We start from the raw sequence: 16,689 nt of genomic DNA, 5'->3' as shown, positions 1-16,689 counted from the left end.
AGGCAGTAGTGGTGGCACATCAAAGGGTATTTTGTGGGAAACAGACATAACTGTACCAGCTTAAGTGAACGGGGCTCGACAGGTCTAGACCTCCTGGGAGATGACAACCTGTGCACAGCCGCGTTGTCTTCTTCTATGGAAACGATATGTATCCCAACACTATAGGTTACACACAGATTTCCCTCTTTTTTTTTGTCCTTCGGGGACAGCAGTTATCGAAGAAGCCAGGATGTATTTTTTGTCACCTAAAACAACTGGATCTAAATGATCAACAGATGATTTACTAAAGGTAGCATGGGATTATCAACCCCCAAAATCAGAAAAATAAGGAGTAATAAAATGAAGTCATCACTGTCCACCCCAATAAAAACCCAGGTGTTGGTTGCAGCATCACCGTTTCATAGAAGGGACAAAATCTAGCTAATGTCACCTTGACACACACGTGACTTTCCACTCATCCAAATTAGGTCTAAAGCCAAGCCCTGTAAACAATGTTTGTTTTCTTTCTAGTGCTATCTTATTCTAGGATTACTAATCAAACAAGCCCGGGGCCATCTGATGGGTAAACATCTGAGAAGCTCCTTGGCAGCCGTTCAACTCCCCCCTCTGTAGCCAATGGATAAGAGACGGCTCTGTCAAGCCAGCTACTTACACTGTAACATATAAAAACACATGAAAAAAAGCTTTTGGATAAACTTCCCAGTTTGTTTAATGTAAAAAGAGCTACAATTTCAACAAAACAAACGGTTCGCAAATATGGCAGTTGACACGTTGATATACTTCCGAGCATAGCCTGCCCCACCCTTCAAGATGTCACTGTGCTGTTGAGCGGTCTTTTGTACAATCGGATATAAATTACAAAGAAACCATGAGAAGACACATTTCTCAGACAGTGATTGAGTAAAACATTAGTTTTTGTCTTCTGGCACATGCAGGTGAAAATATGCCATTTAAGATATATATATTTTTGGTGCATTCAATTTCGGACATGATCAGTTCAATAAATGTCAATATATTCTCTTTCAACCTTTCGTCCCCCTTCGTCTTGCTCAGGCTAAAGTCATAGAGTCACTTACAGTGCAGAACTGTGCTATTTGGGTTAGCTAAGGAGTCAGCTTCCCTTTCAGAGTCTCGCAGGTGCTCCGTGTCCACTTTCTCCTCCTGGGAATGTTTCTGTGGAGCTCTGTGGCCAAGGAATGTCTTAGGAGCCCACTGTTATTAGGTCCATGTTGGATAGGAACGTTAGAATTTTTTTTGTTTATCCTGCCCACCACAGGTCCCTTTTACTACACGTTCTGTGACAGCAGCCTGACCTTCTTCCCGGTCAGAAACATATTCCTGAGGTCCGCCAAAGATGGCAGCTTCATTTTGTCTTTGTTTTTGCTGTAAACATTCAGGAAGATGCCGAGCAGCACTAAAAGTCCACCCCATAGGTACCTGAGAGGAAATGGAACGGAGAGGCGTGTTACAATCTTTTCAATGCCTTGAAAGTATGACGGCTAAATTGAGCGACCGTAAGCTACGAGAGGTTGAAGATAACACGACTCACTGAAAAGTAAAAGGCTTGGAGAAAAACATAAAGGATAGTACAATCGTCATCGCCTTACGTCCAGTCGTTACTGAAATGAACAGAAGACAGAAAAGTGAGTAACATAACAGCACACAACCTTGAATCTAAGTCTGTCACATCTAATGGATATCTAACTTTGTTGATGAGATTACTTTTGACATTTGTTTTGCAGTTAATCTCAAAATGAATCTGGAGGGTTCCAGAATCCTAAATAAGATTAGGTTCGCTCTGATCTGGCATTATTTCAGTAATCTGTAAAATGTTTGTGCTTTAGATTTTAGAGTGTTAGTAAGGTTATCCATACTCAGACTGTAGAAATATTTTCTGTGGAGTCATATGGTTAGTTAGAACTTCTTTAACTTAAGCTTCCATTGGTGGAGAAATTTCTGAATTAAACGTTTAAAAAAAGTAAAATACAGACTTTTTAGTCATAAAAAACTATATGGACAGTTCAAATGAACACTTCCACATGAAAATTGACTTTGTGTGGTTCTGCAAGCAAAGCATCTTCCCAGAACAGAATGGTCTTCTCACCTGTGACTGCTACCAGGGCTCCAAAGAGTTTGATCAAGGCCAGAACAAATGAAATGCCAAAGTACCCCGTGAGAGAGAAGAAGAATGCATAACCGTATGTTGTCACAGGATGCTGAAAGAAAACAAAAGATTCAATAGATTGTCATATCACCATCTTTCCCCCACTTCATATGTTTTCGACAGAGCATCAAACAAAATGCTAACCACAGAACGGTCCATGTCTGATCTATTATAATGAAATACACTGAGAGTATCAAACATTAGGAAAACCTGCACTTTCTATGACATAGACTGCCCAGGTGAATCCAGGTGGAAGCTATGATGTCACTTGTTAAATCCACTTCAATCAGTGTAGATGAAGGGGAGGAGACAGGTTAAAGCTGAAGGGGAGGAGACAGGTTAAAGATGAAGGGGAGGAGACAGGTTAAAGATGAAGGGGAGGAGACAGGTTAAAGATGAAGGGGAGGAGACAGGTTAAAGATGAAGGGGAGGAGACAGGTTAAAGATGAAGGGGAGGAGACAGGTTAAAGATGAAGGGGAGGAGACAGGTTAAAGATGAAGAGGAGGAGACAGGTTAAAGATGAAGGGGAGGAGACAGGTTAAATATGAAGGGGAGGAGACAGGTTAAAGATGAAGGGGAGGAGACAGGTTCAAGATGAAGGGGAGGAGACAGGTTCAAGATGAAGGGGAGGAGACAGGTTCAAGATGAAGGGGAGGAGTCAGGTTAAAGATGAAGGGGAGGAGACAGGTTAAAGATGAAGGGGGGAGACAGGTTAAAGATGAAGGGGAGGAGACAGGTTAAAAATGAAGGGGAGGAGACAGGTTAAAGATGAAGGGGAGGAGACAGGTTAAAGATGAAGGGGAGGAGACAGGTTAAAGATGAAGGGGAGGAGACAGGTTAAAGATGAAGGGGAGGAGACAGGTTAAAGGTCCACCACCCAAAGGACATCCAGCCAACTTGACACAACTGTGGGAAGCATTGGCGTCAACAAGGGCCAGCATCCCTGTGGAATGCTTTCGACACCTTGTAGAGTCAATGCCCCGACGAATTGAGGGCCAAAGGGGGTGCAACTCAATATTAGGAAGGTGCTCCTAATGTTTTGTACACTCAGTGTATAACAGAGAGGGTGCTACTAACCTGAGAGCAAAAGGCCACTGCTGGTCCCAATCCACCTGCACCCAACAGGCCTGTCAATATGTACCCAAAACCGATGGAATAGGAATACAAAACCTTTAACACAATCAAAATTACACACATAAGTCACATTTCTGAGGTGATTTAGGACACTACACAATTGGGTTTACAATATAAATATAACAAGTTGGTTTTAAGGCGGGTCCTCGGTACCATTTCAGAGTTAGAGCCGTTATGGAGCTTCATGGCTTTCTCCTGCACGTTCCCAATGGCAGCATCAGCGCACAGAGCCAGAGAGATGAGGAGGACCCCTAAAACACCAGACACAACCAGGTTAACCGCCAAATTGCTAAGGAATGACAATAACAGCACAGCAATGGACGTTTCTGAATTGCTGAAACAGCATCTGTACTTTTGGAGTGTGGGAAAACCTATATGTTTGTACATAATGTATGTGGTACAAGGTCAAACTTTTTAAATAAAACATTATATATAGTTCTTTAGGAGTGCAAACTCCACATTTAAAAAATACTTTAGCTTCTGCCTAGGTAACAACCACTAGGCTTAATTTGCCCCAGGCTCATAAATGTCAGTATCCTGACTAATTTGATACAGGTTCTCTGTGTATCAAATACAAAATCACAGTGAAAGGATTTGGATGGTGAAAGTAATGATCCATAGTTAAACAGTGTTGTAACAACAGGCTCCTTTACTAATACCTAGATAGATAACAGATTCACATGTTACCGGTTGCATTGAAGTTTGGGGCGACTTTACTGTCAGCTAGGGTGAACCAGATGAGTCCCAGGCTCATACAGAGAGCAGCAGATACATCAGCCAGATTGTAGCGTTTCCCTGAAGAAAACAGAGGAGTTAGGCTACAAAGTTACAGAATTCCTCCATAACAGATGACTAACAATTTACCAGAATAGGAAGAGTTGATTGACAAGTTCCACTTGGATGGAAAGTTAAATACAGTCAGTGGATCTTAATGTCCAGATCTTTCTTCTTGTGATTCGGATTGATCCGACACCTGTCATGACTGACATCCGATCACGAAAACCTTCGAAACAAAAGACAAACTTAACTTTTGGTAATTCGGAGGGCATTTCCCTTTCTGACAAGACAGGGAAACGACAGAATATGTGGCGATACACGGCGCTTGGGTATTTACCCCCTCCTTATGGGTCAGGTGGAAAACGTAAACACGCCGGCTAGATAGAGGAACTTATGAGCGGTGTAGAAGAGAGGAGAGAAAGGCGCTTCGCCGCTCTGCTCCAGATCCAAGCGAGTTGAGAGGCCTGCGTGACACTGGCTGCAGGTCGGGTGGTGCACATGGCCCATACCAAGAGATTTTTTTTTCTCTCCAACTTTCTCCCGGACTCTTCAACTCAATTAAATCCAAACAGGAGAGAAGAGAGGGTTGAGGTTGGTTGGTGTTGGACAAGTAAAATGTAACAAAAAAACAAGAGGAGACTGAGGAGTCTTCCCAAACAGGCCGATAGATGCCTCGGGGGTGACAAGGTGACGCAGCAGGTTGGTCTGGCTTGCTTTCATTCCTCCCTCTGTTCCCCTTTGAAGGGTTCACATCAGATCTCGCTGGCATCCTGAGTGAACGCAGTAGCGTTTCCAACTAGTCCCCCTGGGGGACCCATGGTCAACATCGCAAATGCAGGGAGGGGGAGGAAGGAAAAAAACGAGTGTTTGATCGCTAAGACGTGGAACCTTTATGAAGACAATGTCTCCGAGATGAAAGACAGAGTACTGAGAACTAGGCCTCCTCACCCTGAAATTCAAACTTGCAAACAACCCAAAAAACTAAGCATGGACAAAACTCAGAAATAAAAGTTGAAAAGTTGGTCATTGTTTGGAGGTAAGGGCATAACGGGTGTGAGGTAAGACACTCACAGGAGGTTTCTAGAGAGCCTCTCTTATGATTGACAGTTAGGCTTAACCCCCCCCAAAAAAAGTAATGTGTTTAGTTCATCATTACCCGCATGCAAAAGGACAAACATTATTAGGCAGCATTTTCACGTCTTGATCAGGGCCCATATTCATTAAGCGTCTCAAACTAGGACTGCTGATCTAGGATCAGGTCCCCTTCATTTACATTCATTATGATCTAAAAGGCTAAACTGATCCTAGATCAGCACTCCTAATCTCACTCTTCGCGAATATGGGCTCTCATACAAACAACGATCAACTTCCTTTTGCCACTTGCCTTGAATGAATACGCCTCCTATCATGACAGGAATGAGTTTGCAGCACTTGAAGATGACCTGTGTAGGATAATTCAAGTAACCCAGTGAGGTGTTTGATAGGCCCATGGTCCCCACCGTTAGAAATGCTATGATCATGTACGTCTTCCCTGGGATTCTGCAAAAAGAAAAAGAGCAATTAGCAAGCCTTGTGGGATAACAACAAAAACAAAATACAAAAACTAGCAATACATGGGATTCTTCTGCCATTGAAATCCTTGGGTGGGTGTTTTTTTCCCAAACAGTCCAAACAGTGTAAGCAAATAAACACTTTCAGTGTAAACGTAAACCAGATATAAAGTATGTAGAAAAGATAAAGGTGCAATATATGTTTTTATAAGATCATCGTTGAGAAGTAACAATCACCAAAATAAAAGCTAGACAGTCAGGGAGAATATAATATTTCGAAAAACAATTAATAAAGCAGTATTCGTTTAATTATTATGTTTGAGCAAAAATAACACAGCATTAGCTGTGGCAAAATGCATAGAATTGCAGGAAATTCGCTTTAAAATGGTAAAAATGTATCTCAGCTCCATGGCTAAATACATACAAAAGTATATATATATATAAGTATACTTATATACAAAAGTATGTGGACACCCCTTCAAATTAGTGGATTTGGCCATTTCAGCCACACCCGTTGCTGACAGGTATATAAAATCGGGCAAATACAATCTCCATAGACAAATATTGGCAGTAGAATGACCTTACTGAAGAGCTCAGTAACTATCAACGTGACACCGTCGTAAGATGCCACCTTTCCAACAAGTCAGTTGGTCAAATTTATGCCCTGCTTGAGCTGCCCCTGTCAACTGCTGTTATTGTGAAGTGGAAACGGCTCAGCAGCGATGTGGTTAGCCACACAAGCTCACAGAACAGGATTGCCGAGTGTGTAAAAATCATCTGTCCTCGGTTGCAACACTCACTACCGAGTTCCAAACTGCCTCTGGAAGCAACATCAGCACAAGAATTGTTGGTCGGGAGCTTCATGAAATGGGCTTCCGTGGCCGAGCAGTAGCACACAAAGCCTAAGATCACTATGTGCAATGCCAAGCGTCAGCTGGAGTGGTGTAAAGCTCGCCGCCATTGGACCCTGGAGCAGCGGAAACGTGTTCTCTGGAGTCATGAATCATGCTTCACCACCTGGCAGTCCAAATCTTGGTTTGGAGGATGCCAGGAGAAAGCTACCTGCCCCAATGCATAGTGCCAACTGTAAAGTTTGGTGGAGGAGGAATAATGGCCTGGGTTTGTTTTTCATGATTAGGGCTAGGCCCCTTAGTTCCAGCGAAGGGAAATCTTAACGGTACAGCTTACAATGACATTTTAGATGATTCTGTGCTTCCAACTTTGTGGCAACAGTTTGGGGAAGGCCCTTTCCTGTTTCAGCATGACAATGCCCCCGTGCACAAAGCGAAGTCCATACAGAAATGGTTTGTTGAGATCGGGGTGGAAGAACTTGACTAGCCTGCCCAGAACCCTAACCTCAACCCCATCAAACACCTTTGGGATGAATTGAAACGCCGACTTATTAGAGGGGGACTGCAATAAAAGTCTGCACATTAGCTCTCCTGGAGGATGATTGACCACCTGATTGACCACCCTTGATGTAAAACTTTGCAACCAAATACATTTTATGCCTTTTGAAATAATTTACTCATTCTATATATCAAAGATCCAATGGCTATGGTAGGCTACAAATCTTTATATTTACTTTGCATGCTGACTAGCAGGTATTAAGTTGCAATGTCCTATACATTGGATGCCCAAATCAAGTATTTACAAAATAAGTTTTAAAGCCCCATAATCCAAAAATAAAGGCTAAATCTAATTTTTCCCCCTAAAATTAATGTTCACGATTCACAAATTATTATTTTGATTCACATGATTCGATTCACCCCGATTGAACCGAATCCCAACTAATACAATGGCGAAGTGAATCATTCATTTTTCAAAAATATTTGTTTAAATTAATAATATGAACTTTGTATGGCCGTATTCACAGGTTTTTTGAGACATGCAGAAAACATTAATACATGGTAATGGTAATGATAGCTAAACATAACTAAAGGGTACAAGATATATTTTGAATTGGCTACCTAGTTAATGTGTTCTCTATCATATTCGTCTGGTGCTATGCAGGTCCTACACGCAAACACCAATGTGCTAGTGTCATTCGAATCCTGGCTGATGTTGGTTTTTATTTACTTGATCAAATATTTTACAACTGTCCCTAAATAAATGACATAAACAGAAACTATGAAATTAATTTCCAGGACTTTTCGTATTTGATAATTTCCCCAAACTTTTCCTGGATTTTCAAGACCGTATGAACCCTGCAAGATGGGGGGGACTCTAAAATGTTCTCTATAATTCACCTGCACTGACCGTGCCCATTGGCATGCCCACTACCTAAGCCCCTTTTGATCCAGAAAAAAACCTAAATACAGAGGTGTATTCATTACAGAAACCGTTTACGAACCAAACAGAGCAAAACGAGAGTTTCTATTGGACAAATGTAGGTAGGTCCCTCCCGTTTGCTTCCCTTTAAGAAAGGTTTTGCAACAGATTCGGCGGAATTCATCCACCCCAAGATGAAGTGTTGTTGATATCAATAGGTCTTGAGGTAGATCACTGGTTATATTGTTTGAAGTGACAAGGCACATACTGTAGCAATTAACATACTATTAATAGTTAACGGGACAGAGACTGATCATTCTATGATTTAGTCAATCTCAATCTATTTATTAGTGCTGAATGCCATTAACCATGAAATAGTCAGTCTATTGATGTTATTCTCAAGGAAAGCCCTACTGGATCCCCGTCCTTGTTGGTGAACACTACTCCTACTTTTCTTTGTTTGCTGAAGAGCAGAGGCCTAATTGAACTCCATTTCCTTGTTTACCTTCTCCGTTTGTCCTGTGTGAGCTGCAATTCCACCAGTCCAAACAGGGAGTAGAACCCAAACTGTACCAGGGTGAGGTACCATCCGAAGGGCTTGAAACCCTCCACGGAAAATATGAGCTCCTGAAAACAGCAGATAAAGTCTGATAAGTCTACTTTCAAGCCTGTGGTGAGGTAAATCACTACTTTTCCTGTAGCTTTCCACAGTATCCTCAGTGAGGCTTGCTGATAAAATGTCCCTGCTTAGCATGTGTCAACAACCAATTGTATGGTGAATCCGTCAGTCAATCAACCAAATGTATTTTTATAAAGCCCTTTTACAACTGCTGTTTACATCTGTGATGTCACAAATTGCTTTACAGGAACCAGGCGTAGACCACAAAGAGCAAGCAGAACAGAAGCGAAAGCACAGTGGCCAGGAAAAACTACCTAAAAGGTAGAATTCTAGAGCAGAACCTGGCTTAGAGGGGTGGCCCGTCCTCTTCTGCCTGTACATGGTAGATATTAAGAGTACATTTAGCCATTAATTAAGGCCAGATTGTGAAGAACGTGTAAAACTGTCATATACAGTGGTCTTGCCATAAACTCAAAAATACTATCCGACTACACCCACATCAGGAACGACCATTACAGCAGCCCCATGCCTAGCTGCTTTTAGCTAGGAATTAGCTTACAGTAAAACGGAATAGTCACCGGAAGCTAAATACTTACTCTGCCGATTGTCCGTAGGGTTGGTCCTTTTGAAGGGGGAAATTGAGAAAAAAAACATCTAATAGAAAATTTAAAAACAAATAAAAATAAAAAAGACTTTCCAAAACGTGGTTCTGTTGTAAACCCACTTCCTCTCTGCTTACCTCATATCAAAATAAAAGCCCTGTATGTGTGCAATACCTGCACAAAAAAAGCAAGAACTTGTGGGGGACTTATATTTTGACATGACGTAAGCTGAGAAACAGCTCAAATAAAAAAACATTCATTAATGTATTGTTGGGTTTGGAGAAAGGCATTTCACTGTACTTGTGCACGTGACATAACTTAACTTGAAATACTACAATTTACTATAGAATACTACAGTACTTACTATAGAATTCTGTAGTAAACTGTAGTATAATGTCATTTTGTCACAATACCAGAATTTTGACTTTATACCAGGTTTTTCATTTTGATTTTATACCAGGTTTTTCATTTGGACATTATACCAGGTTTTTCATTTGGACTTTATACCAGGTTTTTCATTTTGATTTTATACCAGGTTTTTAATTTAGACTTTCTACCAGGTTTTTAATTTAGACTTTCTACCAGGTTTTTAATTTAGACTTTCTACCAGGTTTTTAATTTAGACTTTCTACCAGGTTTTTAATTTAGACTTTCTACCAGGTTTTTAATTTAGACTTTCTACCAGGTTTTTAATTTAGACTTTCTACCAGGTTTTTAATTTAGACTTTCTACCAGGTTTTTAATTTAGACTTTCTACCAGGTTTTTAATTTAGACTTTCTACCAGGTTTTTCATTTTGACTTTCATACCAGATTTTTCATTTGGACTTTAATACCAGGTTTTTCATTTTGACTTTATACCAGGTTTTTCATTTTGACTTTATACCAGGTTTTTCATTTTGACTTTATACCAGGTTTAGTATCACAATTAGGCTGGTCACGATACCAACATTTTACAAACGATACCAGGCCAAGTGTGACGATAGTGAGTACCATCGCGATACCACGTGGCAAAACATTTGTGGCCTAGCATCCTGTTCTCCCCGTCCCCCAAAAACCTGTCACTGAAATTTACACTTCAACTCAAAACAACACATTGAATTTAACTTCACAATGTATAATAGAACACTGCATAGAATGGCTGATTTGCTTATATTTGCAAAGGCCTACCTTTGATTTGGCTGGAGGAATGGGAGGAAGGAGTATATATCAGTGGAGGCTGCTGAAGGGAGGACGACTCATAATAATGGCTGGAACGGTGCAAATGGAATGGCATCATACCACTCTAGCCCTTACCACGAGCCCGTCCTCCCCAATTAAGGTGCCACCATCCTCCTGTGATATACATGCATAATGATCTGCATGTCATTGTGTCAGTAAGGATAAAACATTGCATGGAACCTTCTTTACTCTTCAGTTAACCCAGACACACACTCTCCTTCTCATGAGTAGCAGACCCTTTTCCTTTCTTCCTGGGCCAATCAAATTTGCCTAAACCTACTGTCAAGTTAGCAGGTTGTTAGCTAGCTAGGTAACATGACTGAACAACGTTGTTTGTTATTAAACCAATAATTAGCGACCCGGGATTAGTTTAATGGTTTGTGAAATTATATAAAATGCGCACGAATCCCAATAGAAATAAAAAATAGGCATCTCCGGTAATATGGGTATTTTTTTTAACCGTTTAGAGACAAGATGTCTTCTCTGCTGTAAAGCTGAAAGCACGCCGTGTCGCCAAGCACTGCTCCATTTTCCCTCTCTGACCCTCAGAAGATGCATGACATTGAACTTGCAAAGCCTACTTAGACTGATCTGTGCTCTTGGTCACAACAGGAGATGAAATGACAATGTATCAACCGTGCCAGCTTTGTGCTCTGCTCTAATGTAACAAATGTACAAATCTAACAACAGGGTCTGAAAGTGGAATAGATGCGCGTGAAGAGAAGCAGGTGAGGGCTGGTAGAGGATACAGCTGGCTGCCATGAAAGTAAAGTGGATATTGTCGGTCCTGCTCATATAAGAGACTAGTTAGTGGCTGTTGCTTCAACTCAACTGACTTTATAAACATTTTGTAACAGTCGCCAGCAGGTTCTTTGGATCGGTAGGGCTGAAAAGGTTGGTAGTATCATATGAAATGGTACTAAGGTATTCTAAAATGTTGGTATCATAAGTATCATGACATTTTGGTACCCATGATATTACCATGGTACTAGTATACCGTGCAACACTTATGACAATACTCGATACCATCACTATACTCGATTCCAAAACGATACCACAACAACAAAAATAAGACTTATTAGCCAAAGTCACAAAATGGCACTTCATCCAGACAGATAAACTCAGCTTCAACTGTCCAATCGTTGGGTATCTTTGGAGGTTAATATCATTACATTTGAAACATTTTATGTCCATTTTTTGGAGACAGCCAGGTATGCATTAATTTATCAATTATACAGTCATACAATCAATTTGAAAGTGTTTTTACCAATCTAACTACAAAACAACATAAGGGTAATAATTTATTTAATAGGTAAATCTCTACTGATAAACTGGGTAAATCGAGATGTAGACTAAGTCTATTCACAATACAGGTGAATGCATAGTATTCAATAAGAGTGTGTGCATGCATTGAGTTGAGCCTGTTTTAGCTCATTTCATGGCGCTACAGATGACAAACAATACATTTAGGACTTATTTTATTGGCAACTACTAGGAGAATATATTGTACAGCATTTTCAAAGAAGAAGCAATCTCTTCTTTTAGAAAAGTGTGTGTTGTCTCTAAGAAAGTAGCAATTTGCGAGGCAAAATGTAGCTGTAGAATCTGACTTTGTGGCTATGGAATCTAGTGTAAACCAGACGGGATGCGAGGGAGACAAAGAAGTGAATGAGTTTTTAGTGGCGAGGGGAACAGAATGAATTAATTTAAAAAACAATCAGCTTTGAAATCAGCATATTTTGCGCTATGGTATCACAAACAAAGTACTAGGGTAGTGAATTGATGTTGCTTTAGCTGTAAGCTAGCAAGGAAAGTTAGACTACAATTAACGCTGGAAGTTACCAGCATCGTCTTACATTGTAAAATAATTTTAGCCTGTATGGACATTGTTTTGCGAACAGTAATGAACAGCTTCAACATTTCTACATGCCGTGTTGCATTATTCAAGTGTGTTAACTGCTGGGCAGCATGAGTGGGGAGCTAACAATGCAGCCCAGACAGCTCTAGCAATGAATGAGCATGTCGAGCAGGCTCTTTGCACTATACAGGGCCGCACCGATATACATACTTGGTCCTCTGAGTCAGGTGAGACACATTAGACAGAAGTACCGAACTTTACAAAATTCTAATACCAAAGCGGTTTGTATAGAAAAAGTCAACACTACAGTATTGTCCACGAAAAAATGCTAGTAAATACTACAGAAATGTCAGCAAATACACTACAGTCCGCAAAAAAATATATATTTTTTACTAGAGTATATACTACAGTATTTAATTTTCATATACAGTGGGGCAAAAAAGTATTTAGTCAGCCACCGATTGTGCAAGTTCTCCCACTTAAAAAGATGAGAGAGGCCTGTAATTTTCATCATAGGTACACTGACAGACAAAATTAGAAAAAAAAAATCCAGAAAATCACATTGTAGGATTTTTAATTAATTTATTTGCAAATTATGGTGGAAAATAAGTATTTGGTCAATAACAAAAGTTTATCTCAATACTTTGTTATATACCCTTTGTTGGCAATGGCAGAGGTCAAACGTTTTCTGTAAGTCTTCACAAGGTTTTCACACACTATTGCTGGTATTTTGGCCCATTCCTCCATGCAGATCTCCTCTAGAGCAGTGATGTTTTGGGGCTGTTGCTGGGTAACACAGACTTTCAACTCCCTCCAAAGATTTTCTATGGGGCTGAGATCTGGAGACTGGCTAGGCCACTTCAGGACCTTGAAATGCTTCTTACGAAGCCACTCCTTCGTTGCCCGGGCAGTGTGTTTGGGATCATTGTCATGCTGAAAGACCTAGCCACGTTTCATCTTCAATGCCCTTGCTGATGGAAGGAGGTTTTCACTCAAAATATCACGATACATGGCCCCATTCATTCTTTCCTTTATACGGATCAGTCATCCTGGTCCCTTTGCAGAAAAACAGCCCCAAAGCATGATGTTTCCACCCCCATGCTTCACAGTAGGTATGGTGTTCTTTGGATGCAACTCAGCATGCTTTGTCCTCCAAACACAACGAGTTGAGTTTTTACCAAAAAGTTATATTTTGGTTTCATCTGACCATATGACATTCTCCAAATCTTCTTCTGGATCATCCAAATGCTCTCTAGCAAACTTCAGACGGGCCTGGACATGTACTGGCTTAAGCAGGGGGACACGTCTGGCACTGCAGGATTTGAGTCCCTGGCGGCGTAGTGTTTTACTGATGGTAGGCTTTGTTACTTTGGTCCCAGCTCCCTGCAGGTCATTCACTAGGTCCCCCCGTGTGGTTCTGGGATTTTTGCTCACCGTTCTTGTGATCATTTTGACCCCACGGGGTGAGATCTTGCGCGGAGCCCCAGATCGAGGGAGATTATCAGTGGTCTTGTATGTCTTCCATTTCCTAAAAACTGCTCCCACAGTTGATTTCTTCAAACCAAGCTGCTTACCTATTGCAGATTCAGTCTTCCCAGCCTGGTGCAGGTCTACAATTTTGTTTCTGGTGTCCTTTGACAGCTTGTTTGTCTTGGCCATAGTGGAGTTTGGAGTGTGACTGTTTGAGGTTGTGGACAGGTGTCTTTTATACTGATAACAAGTTCAAACAGGTGCCATTAATACAGGTAACGAGTGGAGGACAGAGGAGCCTCTTAAAGAAGAAGTTACAGGTCTGTGAGAGCCAGAAATCTTGCTTGTTTGTAGGTGACCAAATACTTATTTTCCACCATAATTTGCAAATAAATTCATTAAAAATTCTACAATGTGATTTTCTGGATTTTTTTTCTAATTTTGTCTGTCATAGTTGAAGTGTACCTATGATGAAAATTACAGGCCTCTCTCATCTCATTTTAAGTGGGAGAACTTGCACAATTGGTGACTGACTAAATACTTTTTTGCCCCACTGTACCCTGCCCATTCCCCTCCCCCATGTCCCAATTTGTGTCACCGGTAAGTGAAAAACCTAAATGCCAAGTATAGACCATATATTGTGTAAACTATGGGTATAGAAAAGAGCAGAAGCTCTAAACTATTCATTTGCTGTTTTAGTATTTCTCCAGTAGATTTCCTCAAGGAGAAAGCTCCCCACTTCTATGTCAAAGATAATAAAACAAAAACATATTGGTAAATACTACAGTAATATCCCCAAAAACACTACAGTAAATAGTACAGTGTACCATACTAGTTTGCAAAAACACTACTGTAAATACTATAGTATACTAAAGTCCGCAATTACTATAGTATATACTCTTCTTTTTACTACAAAATACTATAGTAAACTGTAAATACTACGGTATACTGCAGTAAATACTACAGTATTCACTAAAAGCAGCACAGTATTCACTAAAAATACTACAGTGAATAATACAGTATTCCTACCATAGCATACACTATAGTATTTTTGTTGTTGTCAGTTACATCACTGAGGAACTGCATGGGTCTACAATAGACCCACGTTCTGTTAAATTCTACCTTCCATTAGCTGTTTTTTCCCCTCAAATTCCCCCTGCATAAGGACCAACCTACAGACACAGTAAGTATAAATCAAATATTATATTTCAGCAACACTAGCGTAAATAGTAGCATTGCTAAGAGCAGCTACCCCATGCCCTAATATCTGAACACTGAAGTAAACAGCTGAAAACAGTTGCAAAACGTTTCACAACTGTTTCTATTGGACAAATTCAGGCAGGCCCCTCCCTGTTCGCTTCTGTTTGGTTCCTAGTGAATACACCCTAGCTCTCGAAAACTCTCGGCGTCATTCTGCCTTCTCCCTAAAGTTCTCAGCCATTAGCTTCGCCCACGACTGCCTCAAGTGAACTACAATCCTGACGCTGTGTTTTAACATTTAGAAAAGTCCAAAATCATCGCATGCAATACGGCTATCAAAAACATATGGTCCTTATCTTGCACCAGTGAGAAAGAATCCTTCAAATAAACACTTACTGTAGCAGTTTTGCACAGATCCATACTACACTTTTGCTTCACTTCCCGAGTTACGCTCACACACAGGTCTCTTGTCTACTGCCTGTTTTCAGGAAACAAGCACTGTAACATGGCCATATGGCCGTGTAGGAACACTAGCCCTAACAAGGGTGTGTATCAATTTAACCTTTCATCTTTTTTGTATTATTTCTTGCTGATATGTAAGATATGGTCCTATGCTTCCAAAACCGCAAGCGATGCATTAACAACCCCCCCCCCCCCCCCCAACAGAAGACGCCTTCATCCAATGATTCTTATGTGTAATCAAATGGAACTGAGAGTCATGATCAAGGGCTAAATACACCCCTGCTTACTTGTAGGTAGCCATAGATGAGGTAAAAGAGGAAGACACCCGCCGTGCAGATGCAGAACTGGGTAGCTGTGTTGAAGCTGCTCAGGTTGATGCCTAGCACTCTCAGCTCCTCCACAGACTTAATGTGCGGAGACATCATGACCTCGCTGGACGACGGGATGGAGATAGACAGGTGCTTCCGGGCGTTGTTGTAGTTCATCAGGCCGAATTTGGCACTCATTGTGTCTGGGGATCAAATACAGTACTTAGGTAGTTTCAATAATTTGCTTTCTGTTGCAAAAGGATGTGACAGGCTATATACTAAGGGTGGGAAGATGAGGAAGAAAATTGGTCTGTGTACTTGTATGCATAGTAGCCAACACGTTATTGTCTGTCTCAGGTATCTATCACTGACACACATTGACCGATTCAAAACTGGCATAGCTAGATAGTAAGCTAGGGAATTTTACCTGTAACAAACAAGGACAACAGCGCAATGATCAATTATCCGATATCCGTGGGCGTTTCGGGATTTTACTCCTTGAGATATACAGCACTACTAAACTAGCTAACTATTTGATTGAATACAACAATGACTAATTGCTAGCTACTTAGATAGCCAATCTACCTATCTAGTTAATAACAACTGCAGTGAGTTGAAGCGTGGGGAAAATCCTAAAACGACCACTGAACATTTCAAAACACCAACATATGACATACATTCGAACTTCGACTTTATTAGCAACAGAGCTATTTTCTGCAGTTCAAAATTACATTTAGCTAACTTCTTTACAAGCTTAACTATAACGTTTTATTTTTACTTAAAATTCTAACTAGCTACCTGGTTAGCTGCTACAAGCTAGCATGCTAGCTGAACAAAACTTCCGGGTTTGAAATGTGAATGCTGCGTTGTTCTTCAATCGATTCGGATTATTATAACGTTTCCAGACGTGACGGATCCATGTTTTTAAGCTATTGTATTGATATTTTAATTATTTTGATGCGAAAAGAACTGTAGCACATTTGCTAACTTGCGAACCGCTGCTGCTATCTCCTGGCAGCAGCCAACAACTTCCGCTGAGTGTGACTCGTCTCGA

At 40.7% G+C, this 16,689-nt stretch overlaps 1 protein-coding gene across 2 annotated transcripts; it reads right to left on the bottom strand.

Moving 5' to 3' along the window:
* Positions 1 to 684: 684 nt before the first annotated feature.
* On the bottom strand, positions 685 to 16,682 carry LOC115130217 (adenosine 3'-phospho 5'-phosphosulfate transporter 2). Of its 2 annotated transcripts, none has more exons than XM_029661130.2 (10): positions 16,434 to 16,682; positions 15,615 to 15,838; positions 8,403 to 8,524; positions 5,461 to 5,615; positions 3,987 to 4,094; positions 3,453 to 3,550; positions 3,243 to 3,335; positions 2,105 to 2,216; positions 1,550 to 1,619; positions 685 to 1,437 (listed from the first exon to the last, which is right to left on the bottom strand). In XM_029661130.2, exons 2-10 carry the CDS (start codon positions 15,831 to 15,833, stop codon positions 1,287 to 1,289), a joined length of 1,128 nt encoding a protein of 375 aa, XP_029516990.1. In that variant the 5' UTR covers positions 15,834 to 15,838; positions 16,434 to 16,682; the 3' UTR covers positions 685 to 1,286. The 2 variants fall into 2 exon arrangements, with proteins under 2 accessions (XP_029516990.1, XP_029516989.1); XM_029661129.1 differs by lacking the exon at positions 16,434 to 16,682 and adding an exon at positions 16,063 to 16,427.
* Positions 16,683 to 16,689: the final 7 nt, after the last annotated feature.

The sequence above is a fragment of the Oncorhynchus nerka genome, linkage group LG6 (assembly GCF_034236695.1).
Source record: "Oncorhynchus nerka isolate Pitt River linkage group LG6, Oner_Uvic_2.0, whole genome shotgun sequence".
Lineage (NCBI taxonomy): Eukaryota > Metazoa > Chordata > Actinopteri > Salmoniformes > Salmonidae > Oncorhynchus > Oncorhynchus nerka.
The sequence above is the reverse complement of the archived record's forward strand: the minus strand, read 5'-3'. Positions and strand labels throughout refer to the sequence as shown.